The sequence below is a fragment of the Plodia interpunctella genome, chromosome 28 (assembly GCF_027563975.2).
Source record: "Plodia interpunctella isolate USDA-ARS_2022_Savannah chromosome 28, ilPloInte3.2, whole genome shotgun sequence".
Classification (NCBI taxonomy): Eukaryota; Metazoa; Arthropoda; class Insecta; order Lepidoptera; family Pyralidae; genus Plodia; species Plodia interpunctella.
In genome coordinates this window covers 4,126,768-4,153,534 of record NC_071321.1, presented here as the reverse complement: position 1 = coordinate 4,153,534, position 26,767 = coordinate 4,126,768, and the positions used below count along the sequence as shown (strand labels likewise).

At 35.1% G+C, this 26,767-nt stretch overlaps 2 protein-coding genes across 5 annotated transcripts in view; one reads left to right on the top strand and one right to left on the bottom strand.

Annotated features, from left to right (window-relative positions):
- Positions 1-10,889: 10,889 nt before the first annotated feature.
- Positions 10,890-17,079, bottom strand: LOC128681812 (uncharacterized). Its single transcript, XM_053766010.2, has 4 exons — positions 16,720-17,079; positions 14,399-14,538; positions 13,249-13,345; positions 10,890-12,507 (listed from the first exon to the last, which is right to left on the bottom strand). Exons 1-4 carry the CDS (start codon positions 16,928-16,930, stop codon positions 12,011-12,013), a joined length of 945 nt encoding a protein of 314 aa, XP_053621985.1. The 5' UTR covers positions 16,931-17,079; the 3' UTR covers positions 10,890-12,010.
- A 403-nt stretch (positions 17,080-17,482) lies between these two features.
- Positions 17,483-26,767, top strand: part of LOC128681746 (uncharacterized) — a 34,567-nt gene continuing 25,282 nt past the window's right edge. For all 4 annotated transcript variants that reach the window (XM_053765885.1, XM_053765884.1, XM_053765886.2 and 1 more), the window contains exon 1: positions 17,483-17,921. In XM_053765885.1, coding sequence (XP_053621860.1) covers positions 17,723-17,921 — 199 coding nt within the window. In that variant the 5' untranslated portion in view covers positions 17,483-17,722. The remainder of the gene's footprint in view (positions 17,922-26,767) is intronic.

Here is a 26,767-nt window from a genome sequence, read left to right as displayed (position 1 = left end):
TTCACCGCTGAGCTGTCTACTCATATCTTTAGTTGGCGAAATTTTGAATGGGATTATTCGTTATTTCTTTTCACCCTCATTTGACTACCCTAAAGGCAAATTTTAAAAAATCCTGAAAATCTTTCATTATTTTTTTGAATAGCTTTTATACCAAGTTTCAAGTACTTAGATCAGTAAAGATTTTCGTTATTTGGTATCGCCCAAATTTCGCGTTTACAGCGTCTATGATTTAGGCTGGGCGTTGATTAGTAAAAAACGCTTGTTCTTTTATATAATACTAGCTGATGTCTGCGACTTCGTTCGCGTGGCCGAACAATTTTTGGTAAGGAATCAAAATTATTAGAGAAATTTCATTGTACAGACAAATGTAACGATACCTATACATACAGAAGATGCTGATCAGACTGAAAAAGTATATTTTCTATAGTTTAGCTGAACTATTATGACTCTTCTTCAGGTGTTCCAGATCTTCCATTTTTATACCTCAACAGAAAATGCTCATCAGTCTGAATAACTTTTATTAGAGCGTCATTTCTATATTCCCTATAGTTTAGCTGTATCTCCATCAGGTGTTCCAGTTTTCAAAATCATTTATACCCAGGATATATATTGACCAGGCTTTATAACTATACAACATTCATTCAAATCCGTCCAGTCGATCCAGAGATTATTGCGTGTGCAAACAAACAGACAAACAGACAGACTTTTTTAAAAAAATTCTTTAATAATAATAATAATCTTTATTTTTCTTCTCTCACATAGAATTATATATTTAAAAAAATAAGGAATAAGGTGAACCATGCAGTTACAAAATAATGATCTATGTGACAGACAGAGAGACAGATTACCAGCCTCTCCTACTCTGAACCAGGTGTATACAAATCAGGTAAACGCTTATACTAGTTTAGGTACATACCTACTGTGGAGAAAAACAAAAATGTAAGAATTACTAATGACATATGAAATAATTCTTATTCTATTACTGATTCTCTTAAATATCATAAATGTACACTTTTTTTAACTGTTTTGTTATATGTATTGATAGATATATTTATTATGCTGGATTCTGGGATTTGCAAATAAATAAATAAATAAATATACTAGGACAAATCACACAAATTGAGCTAGCCCCAAAATAAGTTCGAGACTTGTGTTATGGGATACTAACTCAACGATATTATATTTTATATAATATAATACTTTATGTAATACTTTATATAATATAATAAACCGTATTCCATCGAACCCGAGACCTCTCGGTTCAGTGGCAAGAATCTTACCACTGCGCCACCGAGGTCGTCAAATGAAATATAAAATGACAGGTTGTTCTTAGATTATATTCTTAGATAGTTTACAGATGTCATGGTGCCGAATACAAAAGTAATGTTGAAACAATACTCCTAATAAAGCTCATTGTTAGCTCACTCAGCTCTCTAAAGTATTTCGTTTGGTTATATTTTATTAAGCATACCCACACGGTTTTAATTTATCAGCGGAGTTTATCAGCGGAGTTTCGATACATGTTTGTAATGAGTGAATAAAATGTATATTAGATATAGTTACTCAGTAAGTGAATATGTAGGTATATTCTAATTAATAAATATATGTATATAAATACATTAGGACAAATCACACAGAGCAAACATCAAAGTAAGTTCTACCTAGACTTGTGTTATGGGATACTAACACAACTATACTATATTTTATAACAAATACATATATACCTAGATAAACATCCAAGACCCGGGTCAATCAGAAAAAGATCATTTTCCATCAAGACCCGACCGGGGTTCGAACGAGGGACCTCTCGGTTCAGAGGCAAGCATTTTACCACTGCGCCACAGAGGTCGTCAAAAAATTAAATAACTAAAATACTTTAAATGGTGTAGAGTTTATTATTGCGTGATTTAAACCTATTTGCGACATTTCGTACCCGAATGTAACCGGAGAGAAGACCCGGGCAGCATCTAGTGATAAACCAGAGTCAACAGACTCTGTAAAATGTGTTTTCATTTATAACCCTTACATAAATATTATCGTGCTTCTCGAATGTACAAAAAAAAAACTGGCCAAGTACGAGTTGGAGTCGCGCAAGATGCGTTCCATATACCATCTATAAAAACGGTAAAACAATCACGTTTGGAAGCCGTCTTAAATAATTATTTTATTCCGGTTTTTAAACATCTGTTGTCAATATAGCGGGAACAGAAATAAATCTGTGAAAATTTGTGAGAACCTGGTGAAAGATAACGAACAGCGGTCTCTTAGTAGGGTCCGGTTTACCCTTTTTGTTAAGTACGGAACCCTAGAAATTGTCTATAAACGGGGAGATCCAGACATTATGTGATTTTAGTCCAAGGGCCATTACTTCAAACTGCGAAATTGATTTTACAACGGCCTGACATTAACCCCCTAGGGAAGGCTATTGTTGCCTATCAGCTGCCAAAACTATGTGTCCCTTTGTCGCCTCGTACGACATCCACAGAAGGACATGAAGTTTTAGTTGAGGACTAGTCTAAGTAGAAGATTTTTCCACAATTTTAGTTGGGGCAAAAATATTTTTTTGTTTGTAACGCGATAACTTTCGAACCATTGATCAGATTTTGATGAAATTTAAAAGGTATGTAGGAACTGCCAATAGAATTTCTAAATTCGTGGGACAACAAAATCGGTTAAGCCGTATTTGAAATATACACAGTTTTGTAACAAGTCATAAAAAAAATATTGTGTTCGCGAGGTCAAGTTCGCGGCGAACAACCAGTAATAATAATCAGTGAGTCTAAAACAAACAGTCGTCTGATTCACACGCCTCCATCCTTTACATGGCGACCCTGCAGTCGTAACGTGATTCGCGAGGGTTGGCAAATAATCATAACTAATCAATCTATTTAATATTTTTCATATGAAATGAAGAAGGACATAGGCTACGTTTCGTGGGGAATTTACGCGGGCGAAGCCGCAGGTAGAAGCTAATATTATAAATGCGAAAATAAGTTTATTTGTTTATCTACTCAACTTCTTGAAATTTTGCATACATATTTAGTTTGAGGTACGCAGAAAGACATAGGGTACCTTTCATCCCGGAAAAATAACTGCTCCCGCTTACAACGTGGTTCCTACTCTGAGGCGGAACCACACAAATACAAATTAAAACTCAGTGAAAATTCCAAAACAATTTTATCGAAATTGATTTCTGCAAACCTGATTATAGTCACTGATTCCTTGTCTACATTGTAACCATAGACTACGGGGGAAGTCCCTTAAATTATCATTGTTAATGACCTGTCAACAAGGTTAGCTATATTTAGCGATCGATAACATCAATGCTATTAGAAAGAGAGAGAACATATAAATTGAATAGAAATAGCATCAAACTGGCAAAGCATGAAGCAACTGGCACTGACACTGACTCGAGAATTTACTAACCCGCGCGGGACAGCTCTGCTTACGATTTGCAGTCGCAAAGCAAAAAGAAACACGAAATCGACATGCTTTTGCACAAAAGGTATATCTTTATGATAGTAATCTAGCTATTGCTAGTGTTTTTATTTAAATAACCTATAAACCTATTGAACTATATTAGTTTTCGTTTTGTTTTCTATTATGTCCCGTGTTTGACGAAATAATCCCGCTTTTTTACTATGTGGGTTGAAACCCAAGTAGTAAAAAAAATTCCGTTTAGCACAAAAAAAATATCTGGTAAGCCTTTGGAGAAAAGGCCGCGGTGAAGTTTATTTGCGTCGCTTCTTCTTCACCTGCGCTTAGGAAGCAGGGACCGGACCGCTATCCCTTTCACGGGTTTTTGGAATGGGTTTGCCTTCGAAGGCCGTTCGGTGCTGTAACCCGTTCAATTTGTTTTGGTAGGCGCTATATCAACGACTACAAAACCCTTTCTTTGACGTAAGACATACGAAGAGGTTACCCGTTCAGATAGTAAGCTAATTTATGCTTTAAGCTCAAACCAGTAAGTCTACCGCCGACTTCCAAGTTGGCATTTGACGTCAAATATGAGGAATAGGCCAGATAAGATGTATGTATGCTACTCAAAAACTACTTCGATTAAGTACCCATATAAAAAAGGTCCTTAAGTACCTTTTGACGTTTGTCGCGGTAGGTAAATATTGTGTATGTTAATTCCATGTTGTGATTAATACAAATAAAACTAAAGTTATTGCATTATTTTTTATTTTTTTTCGAAAAAAAAAAAGAGATCAAAAGTTCATAAAATACAGTCTCCACTGATTTTTACAAATATACAAGGGCGGATCTAGATTGGTGGGCCAAGGGGTACCGAGCACCTCCTAGAAAAAATTCTGGATCCGTCCTTACAATTATTACCTTAGCCTCATTAACAGAACATATCAACCGCTACATAATTTCAAAATTCAAAAACAGATGAAAAAAAGAAGAGACTAAATGTTATTCGGACGGTGAGACATTCACTAGCAATATAGTATCTATACATAAAAAAGTTGGCAATGTTTGTTCGCCCAAAACGTAATTACTACCGGTTGGAATTTAATGTGGTTTTCACAGTTGCATAGCGGATAATCTAACTCAAAATCCGATATAGGTTTCATCGCGGTACGTTGCTTAGAACACTAAATATTTACAATAATAAGTTACGAATCGGCGCACGCAAGAACGCGGGCGAAGTCGCGGGCAAAAGCTAGCCGTTAATAAAACAATTGAAATTTCCACAAATCCAAAAATTTGATACAACAATTTGACAATAGGGTAGGCTCGTGCAACCATGTCAAATCAGATAATTTTCAACAAGTGTCTATGTTCTAAAAAAAAAAAAACATGGAGCTTGTATGACATTTGACAAGTGACGTCCCAAATGTTGGAGTGGAAAATACTTTAATGGCGACTATAAAGAAAAGTTACTATAGATAAAATTGATCTTAAAACTGGTGAATGCATCAGCTCTTGCTTGCGGCTTCGCCCGCGCGAATTCATCTACGAAATCGGAACAGTCGATTTTCATACAAACTTTCACCCCCCCGTTATAGTCATTTGGGGGTCGATTTTTGGGAAAAAAGTTTGTTACAGTTTGAACGGGGGTCTTAAACTACACGCATGCCAAATTTCATCAAGATTGGTCCAGCGGTTTAGCCATGAAAGCGACAGACAGACTTTCGCATTAATAATATTAGTACGGATTTTGTACCCAGGCAACTACCCTATTGGAACACCACAGAGGCAAAATATATCTAATCGTGTAATATACAATATTTTTACACAATCTATACTAAGTTCTAAGGCACTATACGACTTCAATAAAATAGGTCTTACAAAGTGTAGAAAATAAATGAGCTGGCAACACTGGGCGTTTATCAACCATAAATCGTGACCATTCTATTTGGTGTTGCAATAGAAAAAAAAATGTTATTAGTTAAATATCAGGTTTCTACTCTTTGTAGATTTTAAATTAAGCCGTTTAACATTACAGTTTTTTTTTACCTAGTTCACAAATAAAGGAAAAAATAGAAAAAGCGTGTTTATTGTGACAAAAACGTCACAAAAACTAGGCATTTTTGTGCGTATACATACAGTATATGTAAAACTTACAAAATATACATTATAATATAATATTATCGCCTAAATAATTTTAAAAATAATAAAAAAATGGTGGGTTTTTATTACAAGTCTTACGTTCAGTCTATATTTTGTTCAAACTTAAAAATAAGTTTAATGAGGGCGAAAACGTGATTCAATTCTTCGCTAGGTGGCGCTGGTGTAGAGACAGGTCAATTTCAAAGACACGTATAAAGGTTAGTGTTTTTATATATCTGCCATAATAACAAACAAAGTTCAAACACTGTAGTATGTAGCTCCAATACCGTCTTGGCCGTGATTGCTGGGAGGACGGATTGTCCTTACACGCGACATTGTTGTGACAGACACATATATCGTGCAAAGACACATTTTTAATTGTCTGTGCTTATTTTATTGTAATTTATTTAATGTTAATTTTAATTGTACTCGAACGACTGATATAATTGTATTTTGATAATTTTATAGGTCTTTATCACCTGCAATAAATTGGTTTTATTTTATTTAACGAAAGATTACGGCGGTGTCTAAAGTTTACTTTGTCTATGAACCGGTCTCGAACTATTCTCTAACTAACTCATCTATAAAAACGGCAAAACAATCACGTTTGGAAGCCGTCTTAAATAATTATTTTATTCCGGTTTTTAAACATTTGTTGTCAATATAGCGGGAACAGAAATACATCTGTGAAAATTTGTGAGAACCTGGTGAAAGATAACGAACAGCGGTCTCTTAGTAGGGTCCGGTTTACCCTTTTTGTTAAGTACCCTAGAAATTGTCTATAAACGGGGAGATCCAGACATTATGTGATTTTAGTCCAAGGGACATTACTTCAAACTGCGAAATTGATTTTACAACGGCCTGACATTAACCCCCTAGGGAAGGCTATTGTTGCCTATCAGCTATGCTAACAGAAGGATATGAAGTTTTAGTTGAGGACTAGTCTAAGTAGAAGGTTTTTCCACAATTTTAGTTGGGGCAAAAATATTTTTTTGTTTGTAACGCGATAACTTTCGAACCGTTGATCAGATTTTGATGAAATTTAAAAGGTATGTAGGAACTGCCAATAGAATTTCTAAGTTCGTGGGGCAACAAAATCGGTTAAGCCGTATTTGAAATATACACAGTTTTGTAACAAGCCATAAAAAAAATATTGTGTTCGCGAGGTCAAGTTCGCGGCGAACAACCAGTAATAATAATCAGTGAGTCTAAAACAAACAGTCGTCTGATTCACACGCGTCCATCCTTTACATGGCGACCCTGCAGTCGTAACGTGATGCGCGGGTGTTGGCAAATAATCATAACTAATCAATCTATTTAATATTTTTCATATGAAATGAAGAAGGACATAGGCTACGTTTCGTGGGGAATTTACGCGGGCGAAGCCGCAGGTAGAAGCTAATATTATAAATGCGAAAATAAGTTTATTTGTTTATCTACTCAACTTCTTGAAATTTTTCATACATATTTAGTTTGAGGTACGCAGAAAGACATAGGGTACCTTTCATCCCGGAAAAATAACTGCTCCCGCGGGATATTACGCAGGCGAAGCCGTGGATAAAAATTAGTGACAAATAACTATTCATACATTACAATGTGGTTCCTACTCTAAAGCGGAACCACACAAATACAAATTAAAACTCAGTGAAAATTCCAAAACAATTTTATCGAAATTGATTTCTGAAAACCTGATTATAGTCACTGATTCCTTGTCTACATTGTAACCATAGACTACGGGGGAAGTCCCTTAAATTATCATTGTTAATGACCTGTCAACAAGGTTAGCTATATTTAGCGATCGATAACATCAATGCTATTAGAAAGAGAGAGAACATATAAATTGAATAGAAATAGCATCAAACTGGCAAAGCATGAGGCAACTGGCACTGACACTGACTCGAGAATTTACTAACCCGCGCGGGACAGCTCTGCTTACGATTTGCAGTCGCAAAGCAAAAAGAAACACGAAATCGACATGCTTTTGCACAAAAGGTATATCTTTATGATAATAATCTAGCTATTGCTAGTGTTTTTATTTAAATAAACTACCTATTTAACTATATTAGTTTTCGTTTTGTTTTCTATTATGTCCCGTCTTCGTGTTTGACGAAATAATCCCGCTTTTTTACTAAGTACTTGGGTTGAAACCCAAATAGTAAAAAAATCCCGTTTAGCACAAAAAAAATATCTGGTAAGCCTTTGGAGAAAAGGCCGCGGTGAAGTTTGTTGCGCCGCTTCTTCTTCACCTGCGCTTAGGAAGCAGGAACCGGACCGCTATCCTTTTCACGGGTTTTTGGAATGGGTTTGCTTTCGAAGGCCGTTCGGTGCTGTAACCCGTTCAATTTGTTTTGGTAGGCGCTATATCAACGACTACAAAACCCTTTCTTTGACGTAAGACATACGAAGAGGTTACCCGTTCAGATAGCAGGCTAATTTATGCTTTAAGCTCAAACCAGTAAGTTTGACGACCTCGGTGGCGCAGTGGTAAGATTCTTGCCACTGAACCGAAAGGTCCCGGGTTCGATCCCCGGTCGGGTCATGATGGAAAATGATCTTTTTCTGATTGGCCCGGGTCTTGGATGTTTATCTATATATGTATTTGTTATAAAATATAGTATCGTTGAGTTAGTATCCCATAACACAAGTCTCGAACTTACTTTGGGGCTAGCTCAATCTGTGTGATTTGTCCTAATATATTATTTATTAGTCTACCGCCGACTTCCAAGTTGGCATTTGACGTCAAATATGACGTTGAATATGAGGAATAGGCCAGATAAGATGTATGTATGCTACTCAAAAACTACTTCGATTAAGTACCCATATAAAAAAGGTCCTTAAGTACCTTTTGACGTTTGTCGCGGTAGGTAAATATTGTGTATGTTAATTCCATGTTGTGATTAATACAAATAAAACTAAAGTTATTGCATTATTTTTTATTTTTTTCGAAAAAAAAAAGAGATCAAAAGTTCATAAAATACAGTCTCCACTGATTTTTACAAATATACAAGGGCGGATCTAGATTGGTGGGCCAAGGGGTGCCGAGCCCCTCCTAGAAAAAATTCTGGATCCGTCCTTACAATTATTACCTTAGCCTCATTAACAGAACATATCAACCGCTACATAATTTCAAAATTCAAAAACAGATGAAAAAAAGAAGAGACTAAATGTTATTCGGACGGTAAGACATTCACTGGCAATATAGTATCTATACATAAAAAAGTTGGCAATGTTTGTTCGCCCAAAACGTTATTACTACCGGTTGGAATTTCATGTGGTTTTCACAGTTGCATAGCGGATAATCTAACTCAAAATCCGATATAGGTTTCATCGCGGTACGTTGCTTAGAACACTAAATATTTACAATAATAAGTTACGAATCGGCGCACGCAAGAACGCGGGCGAAGTCGCGGGCAAAAGCTAGCCGTTAATAAAACAATTGAAATTTCCACAAATCCAAAAATTTGATACAAAAATTTGACAATAGGGTAGGCTCGTGCAACCATGTCAAATCAGATAATTTTCAACATGTGTCTACTATGTTCCAGAAACAAAAAAAAAAGCATGGAGCTTGTATGACATTTGACAAGTGACGTCCCAAATGTTGGAGTGGAAAATACTTTAATGGCGACTATAAAGAAAAGTTACTATAGATAAAATTGATCTTAAAACTGGTGAATGCATCAGCTCTTGCATGCGGCTTCGCCCGCGCGAATTCATCTACGAAATCGGAACAGTCGATTTTCATACAAACTTTCACCCCCCCCGTTATAGTCATTTGGGGGTCGATTTTTGGGAAAAAAGTTTGTTACAGTTTAAACGGGGGTCTTAAACTACACGCATGCCAAATTTCATCAAGATTGGTCCAGCGGTTTAGCCATGAAAGCGACAGACAGACTTTCGCATTTATAATATTAGTACGGAATTTGTACCCAGGCAACTACCCTATTGGAACACCACAGAGGCAAAATATATCTAATCGTGTAATATACAATATTTTTACACAATCTATACTAAGTTCTAAGGCACTATACGACTTATACTTCAATAAAATAGGTCTTACAAAGTGTAGAAAATAAATGAGCTGGCAACACTGGGCGTTTATCAACCAATCGTGACCATTCTATTTGGTGTTGCAATAGAAAAAAAAAATGTTATTAGTTAAATATCAGGTTTCTACTCTTTGTAGATTTTAAATTAAGCCGTTTAACATTACAGTTTTTTTTTACCTAATTCACAAATAAAGGAAAACATAGAAAAAGCGTGTTTATTGTGACAAAAACGTCACAAAAACTAGGCATTTTTGTGCGTATACATACAGTATATGTAAAACTTACAAAATATACATTATAATATAATATTATCGCCTAAATAATTTTAAAAATAATAAAAAAATGGTGGGTTTTTATTACAAGTCTTACGTTCAGTCTATATTTTGTTCAAACTTAAAAATAAGTTTTAATGAGGGCGAAAACGTGATTCAATTCTTCGCTAGGTGGCGCTGGTGTAGAGACAGGTCAATTTCAAAGACACGTATGAAGGTTAGTGTTTTTATATATCTGCCATAATAACAAACAAAGTTCAAACACTGTAGTATGTAGCTCCAATACCGTCTTGGCCGTGATTGCTGGGAGGACGGATTGTCCTTACACGCGACATTGTTGTGACAGACACATATATCGTGCAAAGAGACATTTTTAATTGTCTGTGCTTATTTTATTGTAATTTATTTAATGTTAATTTTAATTGTACTCGAGCGACTCATATAATTGTATTTTGATAATTTTATAGGTCTTTATCACCTGCAATAAATTGGTTTTATTTTATTTAACGAAAGATTACGGCGGTGTCTAAAGTTTTCTTTGTCTATGAACCGGTCTCGAACAGTGGCGCCATCTAGTGAGAAAAGAGCTTACCCCAATTGGACGAAACGGTTTTCTTAACTTTCTATATATTATTTACACTGCTTATTTATAGTTATGTAATATGCTAAAAGTCTTGACCATACATTTTTTAATTGAAAATAAAGCTTATAAACAATCAAAAATGTTATTTATTTAAACAGATTTAAGGCCTATATTGTCTTATAGCTGTGACGGTTGGATCATTTAAAAGTAATGATCCCACTTCTGGTAGCGAAGCGGAAAATCTTGCAGAAAATTGTCATCTTCGCCGATAACATAATCTCGATTAGTGGAACACCACTTTGAGACGGACAATGCTAAATTTCACCTGGCTAAAGACTATGTTGTAAAAGCAGCTAGCGTTATTGGTACTTTTGAACCGGGTACAATTCGGGGTGGCATTTTTGATTGACTTTTCAATTATTTATGTTTTATTTTGTAAAAGTATGTTTTGTCACCGTCACACTTCACAACATTTGACATTGACAGAACGAGACAAAAGAGTATTCAAATTATGCTTTCAACATGTTTATGAATAACAGGGTAAGTATGTGGTTTAACACGATGAATCCTCCATAATAGTCTACATTATCTTCGGTACAGTCATCATGTAACCCAAATTCATTGCAAATTAGCTGTTATCACAGCGGCATAAGGATTTAACGTGGGTAACTTGATAATGCGTTCGGCTGTACAGAATCACAAAATCAATAATAATAATAAACTAAACAGGTATCCGAGTATTGAAAACAGATGGGAGCTTTCAAATATTATTTTCTATTAATCTATGTCCGTCAAAAATCAGTCTTATTCTACAAGCACGGAGCCAGTAAACAATTATTCAAAAAAAAAATTAAAATTAGTTAGTTTTATGTTGAGTATGTGTATTGAGACTATAATTTTAATAACAAGCATTTATAAAAATAAAAAAAAAATACCACAAGCTTATATTGTCGTCTGAGAGATCTTGTAGCAACCCATGTCCGTGCTGTAAACCGCTGAGGAGCTCCCTCGTTGGGAGCCGATCCTGGGTATACATAATAGAGGTTCTTTATTTTGAAGGACGGTAATGACGGCGGTCAAATTGCATGAAAATTCACCGACTAATAAGATGATACCACTAAATAAAACATGATTAATGAAAAACACACGACGCGTGTTGGAAAAGGACAAAACGATAGATTCGAAATGTGAACGACAGAGACAGATATATTATTTGTCATCTGTCACAGAGATCAAGCTATCAAACGATTCAGCCATAACACAAACAAAAATATGTTGTACAAACTATACTCGACTGAAACTATAGTGAACTTTTCCTTTGATAATCACAAACTGATCCTGAATTACAAAAAATGTCTAATTCTCACGCGTATAGTGTGTGAAGTACGACATTGCTGTTTACAACTCACCATCGAGTCGATTCGCAGCCGACACCAATCACAGTGCGGCATTGTGACGCGACGACAACCACAACGCAACGTGATTGGTTCGCTGCGCCTCACTCTGAATCGACTCGATAGAAATATAAATTGTTACTTCGCCCTCGGTCACACATTCTCATCTATAACTAACTTATTCGAATCAGTCGATTCATCCAATATTCTGTCATCATCGGAATTCCTTTCATCTGAACTTTGATTGTTATTTTTGTTAAGCATAGATGATATATTCCTAATATATGTTTCCATATTGACTGCTAAAGCTGCCATAATGTGATTTTCTATACTAAGAATGTTATTTGTATCAAACCTATTGATATTTTCTGTGTTCGCTCTCAGTAGGTTAGCTAATATCGGATTTGCTTTCAACGTTTGTTGTTCATCGGAGTTCTCCTTTTCGCTCGAGTCCTCTCTACTATGTGTCCGTCTGTGTAGTATAAATACATCTGGGTCTTTGAAGCATTTTAAGCATTCTGTACATTTGTACGATGTCCGTTCTGCATTTGGTTGTGTATCGTTGTGGCCCGTTGTGTCTGGAGTGTGGAGCTGTTCGTTCGAGATCGAGTGTGGTGAGTCTACATCTTTATGTACTAATGGTGATGTACCTGAAAAAGAGAATTCATTTGTGAATAGACAAATGATTTATTTGCCTTGTTGTTTAAAAGTTATCACACTTTAAACTAAAGTATTTTTTGTCTTGTTCTGTCAATCAATACTAATAATATTACTAGTTGTTCGAACATAGACCTCGCGAATACAATTTCAATGAGATTTTACGAAATTGTGAATATTTCGAAAACTGCTTAATCTATTTTGATGCCCCACGTACTTAAATATTCCATTGACAGATTCTTCTTTTAAATTTCATCAAAATCAGACCAACGGTTCGAAAGTTATCGCGTTACAAACAAACAAACAAACAAACAAACAAACAAACAAACAAACAAACAAACATACATACATACATACACACAAAAAGCCCAAGTTGATTTGTAGACCTCACTCTCCGCTCCTCCTCTGTTCCGCTTTCACGGCTAAACCGCTGGACCGATTTTGATGAAATTTATTATTCATAAAGTTAAAGGCTTCCGTTCAAACATTGCGTAGATTTTTTTCAAAAGTCAACCCCAATTGACTATAATGGGGGGGGGGGGGGGGGGGGGTGAACATTTGTGTTCCGCTTTCGCAGAATAAATCACGCGGTCGAAGGCACAAAAGCTAGTATCAAATATTAAAAAAAAAAAAACAAAATTTGTAATTTTGTTTTTATAAAATACAAACACAAGTAGAAACATATCATTGCGTGAGTAGTTCTATTCAAGGCCGGGAGTTCTTTATTATCTTACCGTTTACAGCATTTACTGAGAGCGGCTCCGTGGCGCCCGCCGCGTGCATCGCCAGCATCGTCTGCACGTATATCGCTTGCGCCATCTGTTGTTGCATCTGAAAACAGTTTATTGATTGATTGATGATTGATAGTTTTATTATTATAGCAGCTTTATTATACAGTTCGTATGCCAACACACGACACACGCCGACGCGAATGCGTGAACACAGCGCAGTCAATATGAGTGCTTTCAATTGCCGCAATGAAAAACCAGCAATGTACCGATAACCGAATCCGACAAAGTTTGGCGAACTGTTCGACGACAGTGTGGGGCCGGCATTAAAATTTTGCGATAAGAAAAAGAAAAAGGAATATAATGGCGTATCCACACATGACGCCGGGTTTCAGGCTGCCTATTGCCGGGTTGGCCGCCAGTGTGGCCGCCGGGCATTTGCGCTATTACCTCTCAATTTTCCCTAAGTCCACTAAAATCCATCATGAAAATCCATCGATGGATCTTTTTCCCCTTTTTATGTCCACTTTAATCCATGATTCAGGATTTTTCATCCACAGACTTATATAAGGTCACTGGTATCAAACGCAAAACCTCCTAAAGACTACTTGGGTACATCAAGACTTTTCGTGATTCGTAGTTTTTTTTTTCATATAAAAGAAATACAATCTAATTTGCGATTCTACACATCTTAACTCTATGAAATAGCCGAGCAACACGAGACAGTACAATAGCGTTATGTAGCGGAATCGAACATAGAGGTAACGTTTTATAGAAACAACATTAAAACTAAAAAAGTAACATTTTTGTATTTATTACGTTTAGACAAAAGTCGTCGAAATAAAGATGTTAATCTGTATTTACCTTATGCGCCTTTGGAAGGATGCGTTAAATACCAGTAACCCTGTACATTTACCTCAATTTCATCCTAATATTTAATGTATCCTATCAATATTATAAATACGAAAGTTTGTAAGGATGTATGTTTGTTACTCTTTCACGCCAAATCTACTGGAAGGATTGTTATGAAATTTGGTAAAATTTGGTATACATGTAGAATATAACCTGGAATAACACATAGGGTACTTTTTATCCTGAAATTCCCACGGGAGCGACTTACCGGGACGCAACTAGTAAGAATATAAATAAAACTCACTCTAGGATCTATGTACCCCGGTGGCGGGCTGCTGGGGACCCAAGAACCGGTACTCCTCTCTCTCCTGGAGTACGGTGCGGGAGTATCTGATGGTAGGTTCTGTGATGGGATTGCATCTTTGCGGAGGGTTCGCCATTGACCTGAAAAATCAATCAATAATTTATTTATTAAATGAAATAAATAAACATATAGTAACAAATCACACAGATTGAGTTAGCCCCAAAGTTCGAAACTTAACTATATATGTATGTAGATAGATACATAACACATCCCCGCATGACCTGCCACAGCGATCCGACGTTGCCATAGCAACAGCCAATGACACAGCCACACTCTCATCTGACAAATGTCCGACTCAAGCCTCAAAGACTCTACAAAACAGCCTAAACAACATTGAGGAATGGCTTGCTAAATGGCGAATCGCAGCCAGGAAGATAGATTGCCCACCAGTCACATTGAATGGTGTTCAACTGCCGCACCGAGACACAGTAAAATACCTGGGCATGCATTTGGAAACTTGGAAAAAACATATCCAAACAAAATGAGATGAAATCAACTTAAAATATAGAGTACTATAATGGCTACTTGGACGAAAATCAAAACTATCCATAGATAATAAACTGCTCATGTCAAAACCATTATAAAACCAATTTGGAGTTATGGCATACAACTGTGGGGCAAGTGCCTCTAATTGATATTAGAGGTAATTGATAATCTAATGTGTACATCCTAAAATAAATATCAAATGCAGTGTGCATTTGATATTAGAATAGCATGGTTTATTAGACTAGCAGAGGTACATGAAGTTATAAATATGCCCATTATTAAGGATGAACTAGAGACTCATGGTGCCAGCTAAATCAAAAGACTACAGAAGCACCTGAACCAGCTGGCGGTGCAACTCACTATACCGGAAACCTTGCGCCGGCTTAAAAAACGCCGAAATATCGTTGACTAGGATCGGATTATTAATAATATAGTTTTAATTCTATTTCTGGTCCCCAAGGGTAAAAGCCTTTTCTAACTTTTTCCACCTCTCCCTATCTTTAGACATGCTCATCCAGCTATCTGTGATATTGTCAGCTCATCTTTTTCCCTGCCATCCAACATTCCTTTTCCCCACTGGGCCTAGGATCTTAAAAGTATTTAAATTAAAAGGGTTGGTCCACTGGGAGCAGCACCTCGCACCCCTGGATGCTCACAACCCATTTGCTTATGAGCAACATATACATTTGCAAATGTTGCTAAAAAAAATAAACATCCGATAGCCCAGTCAGTTAATGTCATTTTTCCATCTTGACCTGACTGGGTTCGAACTGGGACCGCCAGTGTAGCAATCCAAAAAGACGAATGATGAAATGTTTATTGTTCACTTGAAACAATAATTGAAACACAATATATTTGTAAAAAACAGGTCACATTTTATCATAAATTCCCTCTCTTATTTTCACTTGTTCTTTGGTTACATTGAGGGCTGTGAGCACGTCAAACAGGGGTTTAGGTTTTATTTTAAGATTTAAGGCAAAATTTTAAGGAATAATTTTATCCCTACCCTGGGCTTTGCAGTGTCACAACCCCTAATGCAAGAGGGAAAAGGTAAGAGAGTTAATTGAACAATATAATACCAAGCAATTTATTCCTTAGAAAAAAATATAACTACATCCTTGCCGATATGATGGCATTACCATAATAAGTAGTATGGGCCATGACCCACCGCACTGGCCCATTGCAGATCAGCAGGTTTTAACAACTGTAAATACAACCTTAGGACTTAAAATGCCTTCCGAGGTAATAAGATAGAAAATTGTTGTGTTCTGGATTGGTATCTGAAACTCTGAAATACTAAAAGCCTTGTCCTAGTGTCTGAGCCCTATCTTAAGTTATTGGCTTTTCTGCATCATGATAGTAATAGTAAATACTATTTTTAAGTTAACTTTCATATCATATCAACCAGAGTATAATTTTGCTAACAATATTTTTCCTTCAGTGGCAAGTGGTGGTCTATGAAAACTACTATACATGAATCAGATTGGTATGCAATGGTGCTCATGTGGCACATAAAGGATTAGAACCTGTGACCTTCCGGTTCACAGCAAGTGTATTAACCATTGGACAAAATTGCATGTGTTATTTTTTTCACTGAACTATAAAATCAGCTAATAAACTATTAGGTATGCCATATTTGTAGTTCAAATATAAACCTGTGATGTTGGTTAGTAACTGATTTAAGGAATATAGCTTAAATTATAAGCTTACTTACGTGGGAATGGATAAAATGTAACGGAATGCTACTAAACGAAAAAGTAAGTAGGTGTAGGTACCTTTATTTTTTCCAACACTGGTAATAGTATAATCTTCAGGCTTAAAATGCAGACTGCAGACTTTTGAGTATTTCGTGTACGGCTTGCCTCGTTTCAATATATTATTCCAAAGCTTAGCTAACTCCTCGTCTCTAGGAAATTGATGGAAGGAGACGTTTTTGGCTTTACCAGCCATGGACGTACACCGTGGTACCGTGCAGTAATAGGGCATTTTGTTAACTCCACACAGCACTTCGGACACTAATTAACATAGCTACGTCTTCAACTACTTCTGATTCGCTTGTATACAGACATAAAACTTGCAAAAACAAACAAAACTTCGCGCAATAAACACCAAGCGGTGATTTATCAAAATAAAGCAAAGAAAAAAGTGACTTGTTGCCAAATAAAAAAAATAGTCAAATTGTCGATGATCATATAAGTATTGCCATATTTAAAAAGATTTTATTATTCGAGATAGCATGATCTCAATCGCAATAATCGTAACGCGACTCTCAAATTCGCAATGATTGTTGATGAAAAACAGTTTTTCCATTAATGCGTGATTTTATTTGCCTACTTGAAACCACTTTATTCCTACGATTTCTTAATTAATTTAAATATTTTATTGAAAATACCTAGTATTTTGTAACAGTGATAAATAAAAGGTCAACCCTATAAAACCTCTACATATGTAAAGCTTGTCTATGACAGTGGCTGTATGTGCTTAGAACCCTTTGCCTTTCAATATGGCTGAACTAAACAAAAGAAATGTCTATGACAGTAGCCATTTTTCTGAAAATAGTGGGAAGTGGGGAAGGGAAAAAGGTGATTTATGTCAAATTTTTCAAGGCCTGTGTGATGATTCCATTTTTTTTACCAACGTGATAACATTTTTAACAATAAGTCATTATTATTGTGCAGTCAAAACTTTAACAGTAGTGTGTTGATGCGTAACAACTTTGTACAAGCGGTTTTGGGCGCCGCATACTTATGTGATTAGACAACAAAAGTTTTTTTGAAGATGGGTTATTATTGCACTGTACCACAATGTACGTCGCTTGCCGGCAAGACGAAAAACGTGAAGTTCCACCGTTTTCCACGCGATGTGACAATGGCTGACAAATGGAATTTGATTCTGAAACGAGGCAAGCCATATACAAAATATTCAAAAGTTTGCAGTCTACATTTCACACAATCGGATTACAACGTTACGACCATGGGTAAGTGACAATGCCTCGGGTTTTCCCAAATACTAGTATTATTGTACTACAGTGACTCACAAAATCACATGAGATCAGTTTTCCTACACTTGTTTTCTTGACATTTTCATGGTCAAACAACCTTACATACTTTAGGCATTTATTTAATATAAACAAACAATTCATTCGCTTTTTAACCAAATAATAATATTTTGATCTAATTAGAATCTTATCTGATAAACAATTCAATTATTTAGGTATGTAGCTAGTGGTTAATCATCCAAATGATATGAAAAAAAAGATAAAACTTTCTAATATGTAAGTCATTGTCTGAAAATTAAACAAACTAATAATGTTATTCTGGCTTGTTTATAGATACATCCTAATCTTTTACTAGCTAAATAAGATCTTGTTCTTGATAATGAAACCATTCTTTTATCTCCTTTTGTTAAAAATCTTGGCATCATCATGGACAAGACACTTTCTTGGACCCAGCACATTAATGAGATTAGCCGCAAAATTTTTGCTTCACATGAAGTGAAGCAAAAATTTTACGCCTAATCTCTTCACCGGTTGCAGTTTTTTATTCCCACTGGAACTAAAACTCTCCTTGCTCAATCTCTTCTTATTCCTTTTCTTGACTACTCTGATGTTGCCTTCTTGGATATCACAGAGGAGCAGTATGATAGGCTGGAATGATTGCAGAATCAAGGCATTCGCTTTATTATCAGTCTTCGCAAATTTGATCATGTTTCTGACTTTCGTCGTCAGTTAAATTTGCTGCCCAACTCGTTCATCACAATTTACATATTCTTTTTCTTCTGTACAATGTTCTTTTTAACCCGTCTTCCCCTGAATACCTTCATGAAAAATTATCTTTCCGTGATGTTGATAGTCGCTTACTGTCATGTAATGTTCCTAAGTTACAAATTCCTTCTTGTGCATCTCGGACCTTTGCTCATTCATTCTCTGTGCGTGCTGCAAAACTTTGGAACAGTCTCTTTCTCTTGAAATAAAAGTGGCTTCTTCACTTACTTCTTTTAAATCCCAGCTGAAGGGACACTATGAACAGGCTTCAGATATTTGACTGTTATAATTATTTATATTATTATTTTTTTGTACTTATTGTGTGTAGTTATAATATACTTATTTAAGTATTTAAGTAATTCATTGCTTACTTGATGTTTCGTGTACTTCTATTTTCTTCACAATGGAAGTTTATCTTACGCTAGCTCCTTACTTTGTGCATTACATTATTTCCTTTCGAATACTTGGTTGACTGGAAGAAATCCCTTTCTGCGAGATAAGTCCGCCTTTGTACTCCCTTTGTACACGTCCCTTTCTTTATTTTACTGTTTTCTTTGTATGTGTTTTTTTCTTGCAATTAAGAGTTTACAAACAAATGTCTCTTTGTGTAGTAGAATTGAAATTAAACAGTAACAGGCTGCTAGCTTATGCTCTCTTGTCCTTTCCCTTGAATGACTTTCAATCACCGAAATGTGACGAGATTAGATGAGAAGCAGTTGGCATATTCTATGTGTTGCATAGTCGCACCAAGCAACTGAAGCCTCAACAAAAAATAGATAAAAAAATAATTCTATATTTTTCTTGATATGCCCACTATACAGCTAAACATGGCTTTTGCAACTCTTCTGTCTACCTTACCATAAGCAGCGGTCTGTAATCATCAAAAGCAAAGTTTTATGCTTAGAAATCAAATCCTAAATATACACAATTTGGACATGTCCTGTAGAATACTTCCATATCCATCGAATCGAGCTTTTAAAAAGAACTCTATATTCAAAGACAAATTGATTCTTTATTCTAAGACTTAAGGAATTTAGTCTTATTACCTACTGTTATATATTGGCCTAGTACTTGCTCACTTTATTAATAGATAAAATGTGTATAGTCTGTGGCTTCATGTTGACACTTAATGTGACATATGACATTACTTTCACTTTGTTTTTACCGCCAATACACAACACTGACAACAGCTACTTAGCGTGTTTTATTTATACACAATTAATTGTTATTTCGAACATAACACCTACATAACCACGTAAAATGAAGATGGCTTGCATTGCAAAAACATTTCAGTTTGACAAAAGAATGTGGGAATGAATAGTCTGCATCTATGATGTAGGCCATGAAACATATCTTCATCATCAAAACATACAGCACTCTTTATAAGTGTAGATTGTACACAGGCCTTACACAGCTGTCAGTGTTTTAATCTCTTGTCTTTGTTCCTGCTTCCATTCGATTGTGACGTAGAAGCGTAATTTAAAGTCGAAAAAAAAAAAAAACTTGAAATATGGAAGATCTTGTTTTGCGGGACACATTTGTTATACACACTCTATTGGAGGCATTCATAAATTACATAATTAATTTCTTACAAAATATGTTATTGGTTATTGTTTACTCCACAATTTTTATAAACATCATTCATGTTTATAAAAATTGTGGAATTTACCCATCTCTCCCCAAAAAGCATTTTTAAAAATGGTTATTGCATTCTAAAAAAATTGGCAATTGCCCAGCATGCCAGTTTGCCCTACTATACAATTTAGAAGAGGGACTTAGCATTTTTTAAATATAAATTTATGTATCAGGATGAGATACCACAGCTTTCCCAAAGACAGTTGACGTCTGAATCAGAAATTCGAACATGCCTTTTTACATGGATGGTTGTGCTTCACATCCGCAAAGGACACCAGAAGTGGGATGGCTTGTTAGCGACCAATATAATTATGTCTTCAAATAGTCAAAATTCTAGAAAATAATGCAAACACATGCATCAATAATATTATTGTATCACTATGATTGATAGATAGAAGTTGATTGATGTGTAAACCAAATTAACATTGTAATTTTATTACATTACATTGTAATTGAGGGCGCTCCCCCGCCGCGAGCAACGGTTCCTAATATACGTCTGTGTTTACTTTATTCGCAAAAATAGTTTAAGTGACGTTTCCTAGTTTTAATACGTATCAACAAGTGACTAGTACTACATACAATAAAACTGTGCAAAAAAAAACATCGAAATGGTCCAAAAATAATGGATAATAGCAAAAACATTCAAAATCAATCAGTTACCAGTGAACATTTAGTTTAAAGCAGTGTTTGTGACTCAAATCAGCTGTGATTCATCAGCTGACCGAACCAGTTGTGTCGTCGTCGACGCTCCGCCTACTCACCGCAAACCTACTCTGACGTCACTAATTCTCTCGCATACGTACTGCGTTTTTGGCGTGAGTCATTATGTACGGCTGGCGTCGTGGTCAAGTGCACGACTTTGAATAGAAGAGTCCCATGTTCGAGCCTCGCTGGTTTACGTCCTATTTGTGATAAATTTTGTTAAAGTTATTTTACTTACCAAGGAACCCACTATATCATTATAAAATGGATAACGACAATATCACTATTCGCAGAGGTAGAACTCAATCGAATGATTCTATGAACACTTCATTTATATCAATAAAATCAAATCAGGGTTGTTTAAGTTTACCAGATTTGTCAACTATACAAAATATAGAAGTGGATGAATTAAAGTCGGAATTAACTGCCGTAAAATTACAACTAGGCAATGCGAATTTAGAAATACAAAAATTAAAAGAAGTATCCGAAAACATGCATAAACAAATTGAACAACACCAAATAACGATTTCTAAATTGTCTAAGTTATACGCCGATTTGACTGGTTGTTACATAGACGAACCGGAAAACAATACGAAACCTCAGCTATCCTCCAATATAGTTAGTCCGTCTCTTCAGAAAAAGGAAGACAATGTTTTGCATGCATCTCCCATAGGCGAAAAAAGCGCGATCACAGAGATGATTGATCCGAAGCCGAATATAAAAAAGTCCCGACATTTGCGTATTGATGAGCCTACAAATAAAAAATACAACGATGAACAACGTAAACAACGTATTCTTATTGTAGGAGGAGGACAGTGTAGAGGATTGGCGTCTGCACTAATATCATCAAGAAAAAACAGCAAATTTTCTCACTATGACATCAGTTCCATTATAAAACCCAATGCAAGTACAGAAGAAATACTGAAATCATGTTACACAAACAATCTTGGCCAACAGGACTACGTGATCATATGCGTCGGCGAAAATGACCACAATCCAACAAATTATTTAATAGAACTGTCTTCGACATTAAAATATTTGCAAAAACGAAATATTAATGCTATTGTAATAAATATTAACTACAACAGACATTTAAATGAATGTACCTTAAATAATTTAATTAAAACTGTATGTCAATATTTTCCCACTAGTAAATACATAGAATTAGATCATTATTGTAGTAGATATTATAACCATAAAAAATATTTGTATGATTTGAGTTACAAAATTAATATTGTAATTGACTCGTATGAATACAACTCAAAATATTTAACATTTAGAAACTCTAGAAACTATCACGAAACCAGTTGTACTACCAACCGAGTGGATAAAGATATATCTCGGCAAAAGCCACGTAAAGGAACGATACCATTCTATTTTCAAAAAGTAAACAGCAATTCTACCAAGAGCGATGCATATACGAAGAATGACATAGGGAATGTTGTATCAAATGATCAACAAAGTAGAACATTTTTTCGTTCCCAGTCAAATTAATAAAATAACCCTTTTACACCAAAATATAGCAGGTTTGGTTAATAAAACGGAAATATTAGAAGTTTATGAAGAGGAGTTTTCTAATAATCAATTACGCTTAGATATCCTTTGTTTTTCGGAAACCTTTATCAAATCTGGAGAGGAATATAATGTTAATTTCAAAAATTTCAATCTTGCATCTTTTTACTCACGAGATGATATAAAGAGAGGGGGCGTATGTATACTTTTAAGGAAAAATTTAAATTTTAAAGAAATTCCTCTATGTAAGCAATCTTCGATAGACAGTGTATTCGAATGTTGTGGTGCGGACATAACATCGCTCGGTGTTGTAATCATCTGTGTTTATAGAACCCCAGACTCAAACCTTTCAGAATTTTTCACAAAACTTGAATCATTATTACATCAAATACAGTCACATTGTAATAAAAAAATTATTATAGCTGGAGATTTTAACGTGAATATGTTAGAAACTAATAGTGATTCTCAAAGGTTGAGCGGTATATTTCTTAATCATAATTTAGTACAACACATAAAAGAACCAACAAGACAAAAAAGGTGTATTGATCTCATTGCTAGCAATTTCAAAGATGGTGTAGGAAAAACTCACAACCTCTACCTTTCAGACCACAATACAGGCCAAACTCTTACGTTTAAGATACGGACAGAAGACGAAAGAAAATACTATTATAAAATTCAACGTAACTTCTCTAAAGAAAATGTCCAAAAATTTCAAGAATGTCTTTCAGCCCTAACATGGTCCGAAGTTATGAGCGAAACCTGTTTAAATAAAGCATTTGATGAATTTCATGATAACTTCTGTATGTTTTTTAATCTATGCTTTCCATTACAAAAAATTAAAGTTAATACTAACGCCGGGTCACCAAAATGGATAACAAAAGGTATCAGAAAAGCATGCAGACATAAACGTCAACTCCGATTTAACTGCTACAGGCATCACACGGAAGAAAATAAATTAATATACATGAATTACAATAAAATTCTACGGAAATGCATGAATACTTCCAAACGGTGCCTGAATTTAAAAACTATTAAAAGTGCCAAAAATAAATGCAAGGCAACCTGGAATATTATAAAAAATAAAACTGACAAAGTGTATATCAATAATGACATCGAATCAATAAATACGAACGGAATAAATATCACTGACCCACGACATATCGCGGAAACATTCAATGACTATTATATAAATATAACTAACACTGACCAGAAAGCAAAACCACAAAGACCATCTTGCAACACCAACCAGCAAATTAACGATAGTTTGTATCTTACACCTTGTACCGAAGACGAGGTTATCAAAATAATTCAATCATTAAATAATACCAAAGCAGTGGGTTATGATGATATTCCTACTTTTATATTAAAATTATGTGCTGGTTTAATTGCAAAAGTCTTGACATATCTTATTAATTTATCATTTGTAAATGGCAAATTTCCTAATAAATTGAAAATCTCTATAGTAAAACCGCTTTTTAAGAAGGGAGATAAAATAGAGCTCAATAATTATAGACCTATTACTTTGATTCCTGTGTTATCCAAAATATTTGAAAAAGCTATGTTAAGGCGCATAAATTCATTTATCAATAAACACAACATCATTATTGAAGAACAAAATGGGTTCCAACAGAACAAATCTACCACTCTGGCAGCCTTTTCTCTTATTGGTACTATCACACAAAATATTGATAATAAAAAACCGGTTGTGACAGTGTTTTTTGATATGTCAAAGGCTTTCGACTTTGTCGATCATGTAAATTTGGTCGGAAAATTAGAAAGATATGGCATTAGGGGTTTAGTTAATGACTGGATAAAAAGCTATTTGACAAATAGAACCCAATGCGTGGAAATATCTCGTATAAATAAAAAAAATGAAATGCAATCACACCGTTCCATTTTCAAAGAAAACAAATACGGGGTTCCACAAGGAAGTATATTGGGACCACTGCTATTTTTACTTTATATAAATGACATTATTTCAATAACTAAAAATAAATGTGTTTTGTTTGCTGACGACATTTCTATAATTATTGCTGATACTGACGACGATGTTAAATTCGAAACTGCCATAAATGTAACTGTTGAAGCGGTAACTAAATGGTTGAAATCTAATAATCTGCACGTAAATATTGGAAAAACGACATTTATACAATTTTTAAATTATCAGACTGTTAAACCTACTCTAAATATAAATTGCCAGAACCAACATTTGACAGAGGCTACTAGTACACTTTTCCTTGGGCTCACATTAGATAGCCATTGTAATTGGAAGGCTCATATAGATAGTGTGTGTAAAAAACTAAATAAATTTGTATTTGCTCTAAGGAAATTAAGGTCTATTTCTAATGAAAACATTGCTCGTACAGCGTACCACGGTTACGTAGCGTCAGTATTAAGATATGGACTTCTATTGTGGGGAAATTCAACAGACATAAAAAGGGCATTTATTACACAAAAAAAATGTTTAAGAGCATTGTATGGGAAGGGTCCTCTTGAGTCTTGTCGACCATTATTTAAGAATCACAGCATCCTGACTCTTACCTGTATGTACATCCTCGAGGTAGGAACTTTCGTTAGATCGCATTCGAACTATTTTACTAGAATCGGTGATATAGCCAACCGCAGATTTCCACATAGAGATCCCACTCGATTGGTAATACCAATTTGTAGAACTTCGCTTTTTGGTAATAATTGTTATGTCATGTCGGTAAAGGTGTATAACAAATTACCAAAGGATATTAGAGAGTTGCCAGAAAAACATTTTAAAACTCAATTGAGAAAATGGTTACTTGACCAATGTTTCTATGACATGGAAGAATTCTGGACCATGAGATGTCCATAATTTATAGTTTTATTTTAAGGAAATTATTGGCTTATTATTGGTTTAAATGTAAATTAGTATAATATTGTAATTGTAATTAAGGTACAAGTAGAAACATGATAAATTAAGATGACATTAATCGTGAAAATTTACATGCCGAGGAACGGCGAGACATGCTGGTCTATATCTTTTATTTGTAACACCTTTTTATACCGTGTTTCATGTAAATAAATAATTTCTATTTCTATTTCTATTTCTAATATACTGATTTGGCTTTTAAATAAGATGGGGTGAGAGGAGACGAAGGGGTATGAGGGACATATATTGTGTTATCACTGGGAAACTGTAAAGCTTTTTATTACGCGGGCTTATGTTACATGTAACTTGATGCCTGGAATAAAACAAGCTTATTTGTTAGACAAATTAATAAATCCCCTACTTTCAATATTCATTTCGCTACATTTTTTGAACGGCTGAACCGATTTTGATCAAACATATCTAAGAACCACCGCATAAAAATTAGCTATCAAATAAAAAAAACCGCATCCAAATCGGTTCATCTGTTGATGATCTACGGTGACACATACACAGAGAGACAGACATACTTAGCGGTCAAACTTATAACACCACTCTTTTTGCGTCGGGGGTTAAAAAATATTCTGGTAAAAATAGTTTCTGGAAGTAACAGTGGTGGTGTAATGGTTAACACGTCTGTGGATCGAAAGGATCCTTACAGTACCACGACTCGTGCCACATGAATTTGTATATCAATCTGACTTATATATAGTACTATTCATCGACCACCACTTGATTACGCTGATGGAAAACATCGTGAGGAAACCTGCGCTCAGGTTGACAATAAGTTCACTAGTGTGTATGCAACTGTGTGTCATTGGTACTCAAACTCATGTGGCATGAGATTCGAAAAGGTACCACCCTTTCGATCACAGTTTATTTAGTTAGTATACTCAACATATATGTTCTTAAATATTTGAAATTCAGTTTATTTTGTCAGTGAATACTTGTTGATTTAATTTAATAGATAATTGGTTTCTATTGGCGAAAATGTTATCATAAATTTATATCAAGCACTTCTGAATTAACCGGAATATAGGAATATATTTTTAATTAAATGATAAGGATAACAAATTACCAGGAATTGTCGTTTCTTCAATAAAGTTCAATTAATGATTACAATTTACAAGATTTGAGAGCCATTTGTTATTATTTTTAACTAGCTTTTGCCCGGCTTGACCCGTGTTAATTTTCCTGGATGAAAGGCGGCCTATGTCCTTCTCCACACTTCAAACTACATGTGTGCAAAATTTCAAGAAGATCGGTTGAGTAGATAGAGCGTGAAGAGGTAACAAACAAACTTACCTTCGCATTT

Coding starts and splice junctions, on each gene's coding strand:
- LOC128681812 (XM_053766010.2), bottom strand. CDS start 16,930: ATGCCCTATTACTGCACGGTACCACGGTGTACGTCCATGGCTGGTAAA. Junction 14,539..16,719: donor CAGTGTTGGAAAAAATAAAG/GTACCTACACCT, acceptor TTGATTTTTCAG/GTCAATGGCGAACCCTCCGC. Junction 12,508..13,248: donor CTCAGTAAATGCTGTAAACG/GTAAGATAATAA, acceptor TCTCTTTTTCAG/GTACATCACCATTAGTACAT.